Source organism: Mercenaria mercenaria, chromosome 13 (assembly GCF_021730395.1).
Source record: "Mercenaria mercenaria strain notata chromosome 13, MADL_Memer_1, whole genome shotgun sequence".
Lineage (NCBI taxonomy): Eukaryota > Metazoa > Mollusca > Bivalvia > Venerida > Veneridae > Mercenaria > Mercenaria mercenaria.
In genome coordinates, this window is record NC_069373.1 from 48046889 (window position 1) to 48060470 (window position 13582).

The 13582-nt window shown below is 36.8% G+C and overlaps 1 protein-coding gene across 1 annotated transcript in view; it reads left to right on the forward strand.

The window, feature by feature from the left end:
• Positions 1–13582, forward strand: part of LOC123530345 (uncharacterized) — an 80554-nt gene that overhangs the window by 57044 nt on the left and 9928 nt on the right. The window contains exons 31-32 of the mRNA XM_053521743.1: positions 1539–1767; positions 12277–12385. Of these exons, the coding sequence (XP_053377718.1) occupies positions 1539–1767; positions 12277–12385 (338 nt within the window). The remainder of the gene's footprint in view (positions 1–1538; positions 1768–12276; positions 12386–13582) is intronic.

The following is a 13582-nucleotide window of genomic DNA, read 5'->3' on the forward strand; positions in this document are numbered from 1 at the left end:
TTTGTGTTACCCTGTTTGCAGAGATTGTACCTGAGTTAAGTCACAGAAATACTTCAAAATGGGTAATGCATCTGAAATACTTTTGAAACGATTAAAAAAATGTTGAATATTACTAATTTCAACATAATTTAGCAGCAACGATACTTTCATGTATAAAATTTCTTGTATGATATGATACATATATTGATGATGAAACTAAACTTTCTGACAGGGCCTCAGGATGACGTATAGAATAATTGTTAAACGTAAACCACGAGAAATGTGTTCTTGTTCTATACCAATGGCAAAGAGTTGAAAACAAATGTAGGCAATGTTTTTCTTCACTTTTGATCACTGCCTAATGTTTGCATCAATTTATTGTTCAGTTCAGTGTTAATCCTCTTCAGTCGTCTTGGGTGGGTACCATACTAAACTATGTGTATTCAAATGGAAGGTGAGAACATATTCCTTGTGCCATTATACTGTTGACATCCATTGCCGGTCAATTATTTACTCTCTACCTATCTGTCATAAGGTGTACAACCACTTCGTTGTCCTCTGCATGATTTAATGAAGGGTTCCGACCAGTCTCAAAGCTCGGCCCTTACAAATGTGTTTCAGCACCTCGTTTTATCACAATTTTTGTGCTATATTAATTTCCATGGGTTTAAATATAGGGCAAAATTGTTATATGAACTTTTACATTGAATGTATGTTTTTTTAAGCTTTGTTATTAGGCATTAATCATCAGCAAGACCTAAGTGTTCATCTGAATAAAACCAGTTACAAACTTCTGTGGCGGTGACGAAATAAAAGCCCCCAAACAAGATACAGAACATGCATGCAAACTAATTGAAGACGATTCTGTGGAATGCTGTGCAATAATGGTGTTTTGCTTCATCTACGAGTCTTCCACGGTAGCATTTGTTAACGAGTTCCCATCGATATTTTCAGGACAAAACGCTAGTATTTTTGAAAATAGGCCAATAGGCAAGCCATGTCACGAAGACTGAACAGTAATATCTATTTTGTTGTTTCTGCTGTTTAAAAAAAGTCATTGTCATTGTCATTATGTTGAGAGCATCTTAATGATATATTGGTGGTGAACAAGTTCTTTGATACTTGCTATTATTTGCAGTAACGATCATCTGTGCCATGTGTGCGGATCTCAAAGTGAATTGTACTATAGGATTATGAAGTTGAAAAGTGTGTATAATTGAACATTAAACACACTTTAATAATAGTTTTTCATTGGTATACCGGTATTTATGAACTGTGATGGATCGATGTCTTAAACTGTAAAAGGGTAGGAAGCTTGACAATTTTACCTATGATTCACAACTTCACACAGTCATGCAATGAACCTTTAGTAGTCTATCTTTGGTCTCCAACGATATTATCATTTGTATTCAAGTTGATAGTTTATAGCTGTTAAAAAGTCAAATTGTCAGTCCTTTGTGTGTTATATACCACTTTTTGCAGTTAGTTTATACGAAGCAACATATAAGAATCCATAAAATAACATGCGATACAACTTTCACTCATACTTATGTTAATAGATCGAATATTGGCGTACCAACGAGAAGGGAAGCACATTCCGTGAGGTTGTAGTTCTTCTAGAAGAAGTTATGCCAACAGATCCACCACTAGGCAACGCAATGATATCATCCTCCTATTTGTTAAGGAATGTCTCACACAGCAGCAATATGGAAGTCCAAATACGTGTCTTTAACAACTATTACTCCGGTCCTCCAACTGACCCTGAAGGATTTGCTACATTAGAAGGAGGTACTTAGTTCAAACAGCGGGTTTTTTTTTCGGTTTTTTTCCACATTTACAAACTGAATAGAGTAGAAATTAAAACCGAGGGTCCATAACTACAGTGAATATTCTTGATACTTGTTTAAACGCTTTTATCGAATCTTTAAGAGCTGTGTACATTGCACGAAGATCCGGACATTTACTTTTTAAAAAGTTGGATGGTAATTGGTATGGGCAGACTGAACCAGAACAATTTGGTCGCTTCTTCGAATGACGGTTACATTTTCATTACAAACAATACCGTCGAATATGTCAAAATAGTAAGTAATGATGGTTTTAACAAGTTTATCCATGATTGAAATAGCTTTAACATTACAATAATAACTAGGTGACCAGTAATTAAGGAGTGATAAGTGTTTGAAAGACATACAGTTCAACGTAAAAGATAATGACAAGATTAAGAAATGATATATTCAAAACAGTGATTTGTCGAAAAAAAATCATTATTTAGGGTTCAGATGCGCAGGCATTGTATCACTTGGACTGTGACCTTATAATATAATAATACACATATGAAGGACAATGATTTTATTCAAGAGAAAACCGCTTAGATATATCATTTCGATTCTAACAGAGAATTCATGATCCGTGTCTACACCTTGACGATCTCTACCGAACATTCACCGTCTTTGAGTTGTTTTCTTTTTTTCACACCAATTCTGTGACATTTGTCGCTAAAACGTAATTTATTTTTGACGTACAAACTCAGTTGTTGTTTTTTTTTTGGGGGGATGGGGGTGGGGGTGGGGGGGGTGGTGAGCGGGGTTGCTGCATATTAACACACAATTTCATTCTTCTTTGTTTAATAGACAAAGAATAAGGTCATGTTTGAACTGTCGAATATCCACACCTTAAAATGGTATGTTCTTTTAAAGAAATGGTGTTAATTTATTGAAGGAAGATAGTTATACTTGCATTGATTTATTTTAAGAAACCAAACATATAGAGTATTTGACATTGTTCAGATACAATGTATGTCGTTGTAGAGATCCAGCGCGTCTTATTTGGAATCGGCACAGAGCACCCAAGGCGGCGAACGAACAAAACCAACAAAGGTAGGAGGCAACTGTCTGACAAGATAGTGCATGAATTATTGCTTTGATTAATAATTGAAAGGTACCTGGAATAGATCAAAGATGCTTCGGTACCCGTATATATCTAATAAATACATGCCAAACATCTACATAATCACAGGAAACTTTTCGACGATTTTTTTCAATTGAGGATCTAATTGACGTATCCGAAACTGTCAAATAATGTTTACATAAAACTAACTGTCCAACTGGGACTGTCGAATAGATTGACCTAATTTACACAATAGACCGCGAGCATTTTGTTTGTGATACCGCTTGTAAGTACTTGACCTTAGTATGAATAAAAACAATAGAGGGAGAAGTATGGTGAAATTGATTGACAAAAACTGGACCTGTCCATTGCTCTTGGCCTTTTCAATTGTCTTTTTTACCACTTTCATGTTGTCTTGAAATTTTGCCGCCAACATTTTGGGAAACTGTTTTATGTGTCCCTATAAATTCTTGTCCGGGCTGTAAGTATGCCGTCCATAAAGGGATTTTAAAATAACTTGGTATAAATGTTCACCATAATGAGACGACATGGCATGTGCAAGACCTAGATCGTTAGCTCCAAGGTAACGGTCACACTTGGAGGTCAGATATTAACAGAGTCTGTTTCGTGTCCGGTCCATAACTCTGCCATCCAAGATGGGAGTTTTAAATAACTTGGTTTAAATGTTCACCATAATGAGAGGACGTGTCATGCGCAAGACCCATACCACTAGCTCAAAGGTCAATGTCACAGAGAACAAAAGTTAACATGATCTGTTTCGTGTCCGGTCTATAACTCTGTCATAAATGAAGGGATTTTGAAATTACTTGGCATAAGAATTCACCATAATGAGACGACGTGTCATGCGCAAGACCTAGACCCCTAGCTCCAAGGCCAATGTCAAAGGTTAACAGGGTCTGTTTCGTGTCCAGTTCATAACTTTTTCATCTGTGAAGGGATTTTGAAATTACTTGGCATGAATGTTTACCACAATGAGACAATGTATTATGCGTAAGACCCAGACCTCTAGCTCAAAGGTCAAGGCCAGGCTTAGAAGTCAAAGGTTAACAGGGTCTGTTTCTGCTAAGGTCCATGACTTTGCCATCGATAAAGGGAAAATTAATTGGCGTAAATGATTGGGAGCATTAGTCATTAATAGTGACAGGTCTTGTTTTCAAATATTCATATTCAACATTTCATTAGTACACAAGATAATTTGAACCAGTTTTCGGGAAAAGAGAATTAAATAAGTAGCCATCCAATCCCACAAGTATTTTACTCAAATGTACCTGAGAGAAAGTGAAAAAACGAAACAATCGTAACACCGGTTCCAAATAAAAAAATAAAATCGTCGGTAATGTGGCTGTTTTTGTTCTTTATTTTGCTTTTTATTAATACATATTATGTATATCACGAGAACATTGCCAGTACCGGAGCAACGTGTCTATTAACTGTCTGCAAATTAAAATAATATTTGACACATTATCTCTTTTGAAAGTAGCCGCCTACCTTCGTGTGTTTTGTTCGTCCGCCATGTTTGATGGTATGTGCCGACTCTGAAAATGGATGCATTAGACCTCTCCCACGACAGTGACAACTAAATGCAGGGAAATTTCAAAATTCAAAACGATATCCATAATTACTAAACAAAATACTCAAAGAATACCGAGTATTTTAGAAAAAATATTCAGTACTCATGGGTACGAGTACCAACATGTTGTCATGAGTACCGAGTACTGGCAAGTAATGAAAAAAAAATGGTATTTGTACCCATAATACTTGTGTACTGAAGTACTCGATCAAACCGTTAATTTTTACTCTTTTCCTCGATCACAGCATATACTGAGTAGTAATATTCGTCACAGTCAATTGCACTAAAAGGTATATTCTTTTAAAGAAATGGTGTTAATTTATTGAAGGAAGATAGTTATACTTGCATTGATTTATTTTAAGAAACCAAACATATAGAGTATTTGACATTGTTCAGATACAATGTATGTCGTTGTAGAGATCCAGCGCGTCTTATTTGGAATCGGCACAGAGCACCCAAGGCGGTGAACGAACAAAACCAACAAAGGTAGGAGGCAACTGTCTGACAAGATAGTACGTGAATTATTGCTTTGATTAATAATTGAAAGGTACCTGGAATAGATCAAAGATGCTTCGGTACCCGTATATATCTAATAATCTAATAAATACATGCCAAACATCTACATAATCACAGGAAACTTTTCGACGATTTTTTTCAATTGAGGATCTTATTGACGTATCCGAAACTGTCAATTATAATGTTTACATAAAACAAACTGTCCAGCTGGGACTGTCGAATAGATTGACCTAATTTACACAATAGACCACAAGCATTTTGTTTGTGATACCGCTTGTAAGCACTTGACCTTAGTATGAATAAAAACAATAGAGGGAGAAGTATGATGAAATTGATCGACAAAAACTGGACCTGTCCATTGTTCTTGGCCTTTTCAAATGTCTTTTTTACCACTTTCATGTTGTCTTGAAATTTTGCCGCCAACATTTTAGGAAACTGTTTTATGTGTCCGTATAAATTCTTGTCCGGGCTGTAACTCTGCCGTCCATAAAGGGATTTTAAAATAACTTGGTATAAATGTTCACCATAATGAGACGACATGGCATGTGCAAGACCTAGATCGTTAGCTCCAAGGTAACGGTCACACTTGGAGGTCAAATATTAACAGAGTCTGTTTCGTGTCCGGTCCATAATTCTGCCATCCAAGATGGGAGTTTTAAATAACTTGGTTTAAATGTTCACCATAATGAGACAACGTGTCATGCGCAAGACCCATACCACTAGCTCAAAGGTCAATGTCACAGAGAACAAAAGTTAAAATGATCTGTTTCGTGTCCGGTCCATAACTCTGCCATCAATGAAGGGATTTTGAAATTACTTGGCATAAGAATTCACCATAATGAGACGACGTGTCATGCGCAAGGCCTAGACCCCTAGCTCCAAGGCCAATGTCAAAGGTTAACAGGGTCTGTTTCGTGTCCAGTTCATAACTTTTTCATCTGTGAAGGGATTTCGAAATTACTTGGCATGAATGTTTACCACAATGAGACAATGTATTATGCGTAAGACCCAGACCTCTAGCTCAAAGGTCAAGGCCAGGCTTAGAAGTCAAAGGTTAACAGGGTCTGTTTCCTGTAAGGTCCATGACTTTGCCATCGATAAAGGGAAAATTAATTGGCGTAAATGATTGGGAGCATTAGTCATTAATAGTGACAGGTCTTGTTTTCAAATATTCATATTCAACATTTCATTAGTACACAAGATAATTTGAACCAGTTTTCGGGAAAAGAGAATTAAATAAGTAGCCATCCAATCCCACAAGTATTTTACTCAAATGTACCTGAGAGAAAGTGAAAAAACGAAACAATCGTAACACCGGTTCCAAATAAAAAAATAAAATCGTCGGTAATGTGGCTGTTTTTGTTCTTTATTTTGCTTTTTATTAATACATATTATGTATATCACGAGAACATTGCCAGTACCGGAGCAACGTGTCTATTAACTGTCTGCAAATTAAAATAATATTTGACACATGATCTCTTTTGAAAGTAGCCGCCTACCTTTGTGTGTTTTGTTCGTCCGCCATGTTTGATGGTATGTGCCGACTCTGAAAATGGATGCATTAGACCTCTCCCACGACAGTGACAACTAAATGCAGGGAAATTTCAAAATTCAAAACGATATCCATAATTACTAAACAAAATACTCAAAGAATACCGAGTATTTTAGAAAAAAATATTCAGTACTCATGGGTACGAGTACCAATATGTTGTCATGAGTACCGAGTACTGGCAAGTAATGAAAAAAATGGTATTTGTACCCATAATGCTTGTGTACTGAAGTACTTGATCAAACCGTTAATTTTTACTCTTTTCCTCGATCACAGCATATACTGAGTAGTAATGTTCGTCACAGTCAATTGCACTAAAACTAACTGGTATTCTAGATTGCTGTGGTCTGGTCGGCTTAGAATAAATCTATCATTATTGTTACTATTACTTTATATATCGTACTTATATATCGTATTAAGTTGTCAGTACATATTTCCATGAATATATATACCATTTTCATGCCGTTTCATGCTGATTTTAAATGTGATCAATACTTAAAATAGATTGCTTTCTTTTTACTATCTGGGCCCAGTGGTTCGAAACTTTAACAGACTGTTAAACTAACCGCCTGTAAAATATTGATTCAAAATACTAGTCTTAGAGGAAAACACTACTACGATGTTTGAATTTTACTGCAGAGACATTTTTGTGTTCATGATAATTAACTCGTACATTTGTTTTTCTAAGTTTTCTAAACAGTCGAAATATAACGCTAAAATTTATTCGACCGTTAGCTAAACCGCCTGTTAAAAGTTACAAACAACTGGTCCCTGGTTGCTTTATATTATAACAAGTAGATAAAAACATTGTTTCATGGATCAATTAAAAAGAATTAAAAATGCACGGAATCAGGTATTACTGTAATCAGTACATCAAACTCCTAGCCGCCGAAAGTGTCTTAATTGATAAAAGTGATCTTATTTGACTGTGAGATTACTTGGAAGAAACAAAAGGTGCATGACTTGCAGATTGTCCTTTCATTATCAATATGAAGCCTATGGCGAAGCAAGATCAAATGAGATTGACTGCTTTCAAAGTAACTTATAGAAATAGATACTGTCCTTCACAATCCGCAACTTCGGATCAAAAACATAAGACAGGAAACCAGATAACCAAAAAGAGCTCAATGGACGGAATTAACCAAACCAATCTAAGTCAACGATATGAAAAAAGTGAGCTAAGACGATAAACAGATTTTATATTGACATCAAAGTAACTGGTTTCCTTTCGAGTGTGTTTCGTCTTTATTCTGGTTGGCATTATCCTGTTATTTGGTCCGCGGACCAAATAAATTCCACAACTTTTAAATGATATGTTTAGCTTCGGTTCTGTAAAAAAATCATAGTGTATCCATCCGCCATTCTAAAAAAAATCATAGTGTATCCATCCGCCATTCATTGCTGAGGTCATGTAAGGTGGCGTAGGAATACACATAATAAATTATACATGTGCGGACCAAATACCAGGAGTATATATATAGAGACGAAAATGTTTTCCAATAGATTCATTCTAATGCCTTATAAGGGGAAGTATCCCCGGGAAAAGGGTTTTCTTTGGGGGATCATATTTTCAGAAAATGGGGCTTGGTAGTCTTTTGGGGGTGACATTCTTAAAATAATTCGTTAATATAGAAGTTTTCAGGTGCGGACCAAATACCAGGAGTATATATAGCGACGAAGAATTTATTTGGTCCGCGGACCAAATACCAGGAGTATATATAGAGAGACGAAATTGTTTTTCCGATAGATTCATTCTAATGCCTTGTAAGGGGAAGTATCCCCGGGAAAAGGGTTTTCTTTGGGGGAGCATATTTTCAGAAAATGGGGCTTGGCAGTCTTTTGGGGGTGACATTCTTAAAATAATTCGTTAATATAGAAGTTTTCAGATGCGGACCAAATACCAGGAGTATATATAGCGACGAAGAATTTATTTGGTCCGCGGACCAAATACCAGGAGTATATATAGAGAGACGAAACTGTTTTTCCTATAGATTCATTCTAATGCCTTGTAAGGGGAAGTATCCCCGGGAAAAGGGTTTTCTTTGGGGGATCATATTTTCAGAAAATGGGGCTCGGCAGTCTTTTGGGGGTGACATTCTTAAAATAATTCGTTAATATAGAAGTTTTCAGGTGCGGACCAAATACCAGGAGTATATATAGCAACGAAGAATTTATTTGGTCCGCGGACCAAATACCAGGAGTATATATAGAGAGACGAAATTGTTTTCCGATAGATTCATTCTAATGCTTGTAAGGGGAAGTATCCCCGGGAAAAGGGTTTTCTTTGGGGGAGCATATTTTCAGAAAATGGGGCTTGGTAGTCTTTTGGGGGTGACATTCTTAAAATAATTCGTTAATATAGAAGTTTTCAGATGCGGACCAAATACCAGGAGTATATATAGCGACGAAGAATTTATTTGGTCCGCGGACCAAATACCAGGAGTATATATAGAGAGGTCAGGCATTCTGCAGACAATGATTACCCATAATTTTACGTTCAGATCAAAAGATAATAATGTACTTCGAGTGAACCCATTAACATAGTTCACAGAGATGTTAATATGCGTGGATTGTGATTGCAAATTTCAATTGACCGTTAGCTATGGAAGCACGCGATCACAGAAGAAAAATTTACACACAATGGATGATAATACAAGACATTATTGGAGATGCTAAAAAGTGGCCAAAGCTAATTAGAAGACTGTTTTGGAAGATAGGTGTTAAACATTTTGATCGTTTATTATTAGCTGCATTCGTGTACGTCAATGGATTAAATCCAGATATATTCCTAGAGTGGGCTTATCTGACAAATTTGTGCAGGGATGAGAGCGGATATAAACATTTTCGCGATTTATTCCGTCTGTTTGACGAAAAGAAATACAATTTGTATGCATTTAATGTCACAAATAATCGGTACGAGTATATTGATGGAAGTGTGCGACATTATACCCATTCAACATTGAGATAAATAGTGATGTGTTTATTTCCAGCAAAGGTAAGTTATCGTCTTCATACAAATATTATCAGTTTCCCATTGTTTTATAAAGTAACATGGCTTTCAGGGCCGCTTTCAGAATGCCATGTATTGTCGCCATTTCTGATGTTGATAAGTAAGCGCGAAGAGCAGTGTGAAAAAAGGAATAAAGTTAAATTAGATGAAATTTATTACAAAAAATTAGTGTAATGTCTGGATTAAATAAAAGTGGTGGAAATTACAGAGATAGAAAGGACGTTCCCAGTGAAATTTCTATTCGTGATTTAGAAAATCCTTGGAATTTTTTTGGCTTATTTGGATCCTCTAACGTGGTAGTTCTCGAGTGGTTGAGAAATAACGGTTTACTGGCGCGACATGTGTTTTGTGGCAAGAAGGTCGGAGAAGAAGTTTGTGATGGAGGAATGGTGCTAAAGTCACGCACTGAGAGAAATGGGGGTCAAGTATTCCGTTGTACAAAAAACAGAAACCACGTCAAGTCTTTGCGGGCTAATTCTTTCTTTGAGAAAACAAAGGTTGAAATCCAGGATATTGTTGTTTTCATAAAGTCATATTTGGACAAAAACAGTTTGTACCAATGCTCAAAGTTCAGCGGCGTAGCGTACAAGTCTACAGCAGTAAACTGGGCCTCCTACATTAGGGAACTCTTCAAAGAATATTTTAGCAGGAGAACTTATAACAAAGTCATCAGAGGCATAGTAGAGATAGATGAGTCCCTTTTCGGTAGGCGCGTGAAATACCACCGTGGTAACCCGAACAAGGGTTGAAGGTATGGATTTTCGGCCTAGTAGATCGTGAATCAAACAGTATCATCCTATATCCAGTGACCGACCGCACGAAGGAGACGCTGATACCACTGATACAAAGGCATGTTGCACCGGGTTTCACCATCTACAGCGACGGCTGGTCGGCATATCTTGATCTGAACACGCTTGGATATCGCCATTTCACAGTCCTTCACAAATATGCCTTCAAGAAAGCATATAAAAATGTCGAAACCGGAGACATAACTTACGTCCACACCAACCGCATTGAAGGCGCATGGAAACATGCAAAGGATCATTTCCGCCGAATCGTTGGAACAAAGTCCGGACAGTTTGAAGGACACTTAGCGGAAACCATGTGGCGTAGCGAGTGTAAGGGAGATGTGTACCAGAAATTCTTCGACCTGGTAAAAGAAGTGTATCCCTTGAACAAGCCCGCTGAATACTTATATACAACACCTCTGTTTGACTCGTGGGAAGGACCGCCAGAACATGAAGCATCGGGGGATGAAAACAATGAAGAAAAGATCATGCCAGTTGAAAGCGGAGCAGAGACTTCAGAATCGGAAGACATGAATATGCCACAGCCCCATTCAAGCTCCTCCGTTGCCGTAGCTGGTCCAGCTGTCATAACTGTCTCGTCTTCCTCCGAAGATGAAGCTGACAAAACTTTGAATAGCAGTATTCTGCATCAGCCAATGCCAAATCCAAGAAAGACGCAATTACCGTCATGGGAACTGACCTCCTCCTCTGATGATGAAGCAAACAAAACGTTGACGACTAGTAGCCGGAGACCAAAAACAAAGATTACAAAAAGGAAGCAGTCTTCGCAGCCCAAAGGCAACCGCACCAACAATGTGTGTCATCCAACAGGGTTTAGTGAGACTAAGAAAGAAGGGAAAAAATCAAAAGTAAGGAGAATGTCTAACCCGTACAAGAAGTCTGCCTTTCAGTGGCACTTCGACTCGGATGATGACGATTTTGTGTAGTAAAGTGCTTGTGTGATGTTTTTGTATATTTTGCTCGGATTTTATGTACATTATGGCATATGTAAATTTTGTGTGTACGTAAACAGTATCTCGGAATAAAGACTTTACTAATTTTGTGCTGGAACTGCTCTTTTAAAACTTGGATATTTCGTTGTTCATTTGCTGTGGAAGTGGACTGCTAACTGACGTGTAAGTAGTTTTTATACTTGGTTACTTTACGGAATAAATAGCATTAGTCTATTGATACAGACTATAGTCACCTGGGGTTAGGGACTATTTTTTTTCAACACTGTACGGAATAAATAGAATTAGTATTTTGATACAGACTATAGTCACCTGAGGTTAGGGACTATTTTTTTTTCAACACTGTACGGAATAAATAGCATTAGTCTTTTGATACAGACTATAGTCACCTGGGGAATGAAAAAGACTTTAGGGACTTTTTTTTTGCAACACTGTAGGAACTACTTTTTAGGATGGACTACTTTTTGACCCCAATAACATATACCGCCATTACCGGTGAGAAAATAATTTCAAGAAAGTTACAATAATACAAGAAAATAAGACCGGAAAGTTTCTGGTCCGCGGACCAAATAACAGGATAATGCCTTCTGGTTTAATCTTAACACGAGAAATTATTCATATTTTGAGAGCTTCCCCTATCCCACAACCGGCATTCTAAAACGTTTGCTTATATCAAACCTTGCTTTCAAGGATGAACCAATCGAGGCACATCTAGCTTTTTAAAAGTTACCCTTGGTTGGATTTGACATCGCTTTGGAATGTAGAATTTTTTAATGTGGGGAAGCAATCTAGCTGTCTTTCAGAAGATTGGTGACTCTACCCACTGTCCGCATTTATCTTAAATAATGCCAGAAGGAGCACATGGAGTCTTGCACCACCACCAAAAGCTGGGGAGTCACAATATGATTTATAATTAATTTGCCGTAACGTTATACTCCGCAACATGTACATAATGCATAATACCGTAGCAACTTTTTAATTTTCAGGAAACCGTCCACCAAAAATCAATATACAGCCTTCAGTTAAAGACATTTACTATCGTGTAGGAGAATCAGTGCAGATAATATGTGAAGCTAATGGAATTCCAAAACCAAGGTACGTTTTCGCTTACCCTAATATTCAAGGGACTTAATATCATTTTAGGACATGCTTTAAACACCGTTTAAAAGTACGTCATTTAGAACTATTTGGAAACGAATGTTGAAATTTCATTCTGTAGATATTGTAAGGAAACTGAGCATAGATTAACTAATATTTCAGTCTTATAACCATTCAGCAAGCGTTCTTCGTATTAACTTCTATGAACAAAGTTATGATAGATTCAAGATTTCTTATTCTTATGTTTTAATTCCAGACTTCAAACTTTGCTGAATATGTAACAATTTATTGAAATTAACTTTAAGTATCAATTCAGTTTAGCTTAATGTATAATAAGAGATTCTTGAATTTTAAGTATTAAATGTCATCATTTTAGGATTTCTATATCGCCTTTTTTGGTTTTAATCATCAGAATATACTGTGTATAGTTCATGTTACACTATATTTTGTAGGTTTTTAGGCAATGCTCAGGTGAGTTTTTGTGATCGCTCGATGTCCGGCGTCTGTCTGCCTGTCTGCCGTCTGTCAACATTTAGCTTGGGTATGCGATAGTGGCTGTATTTTTCAGAAATTTTGTCAGAATGATTCCCTTGATAAAATCTAGGCCGAGTTTGAAAATGGTTTATCTGGGGTCAAAAACTATGTCACAAGGTCAAATAGAAGAAAAACATTGTGTATGTGATAGAGGCTGTATTTTTCAATTGATCTACATGAATTTTGGTGATATGGCGACTTCTTACAGACTTTATTTTATATAAATACAACAAGCGGCCTTCTAGGCAATATATAAGGCATTGGACACTAGTGTAGATCCAACGACCTGAGTGGTCTCCTACTATGAAAGAATTATACTTTTAAACCAACAGTAATTGAAAATCAGTGACCATTTGGGTACAGATGCCACACGTCATGCAGACGAATGCATGACGTATGAAACTCTGAAAAAGAACAGTTATCATCAAATCTATATTCCTTTTCACAAGTCTAAACACTGCATGATGATTAATGATAAAAAGTCGTACTGACTGGTAAGCATACCACAAAAAATATTGACCTACAGCTGCGCTGTGATGTCAAGACATTTTGACGTCAGAACATAGGATCGTAGTGTGTCGTCGTTCACAATTTATCGCAATGAAATGAGCAACCTCTGTAACGTGCAATTTGATTTTTCTGTGTTGAATTAACTTTCAA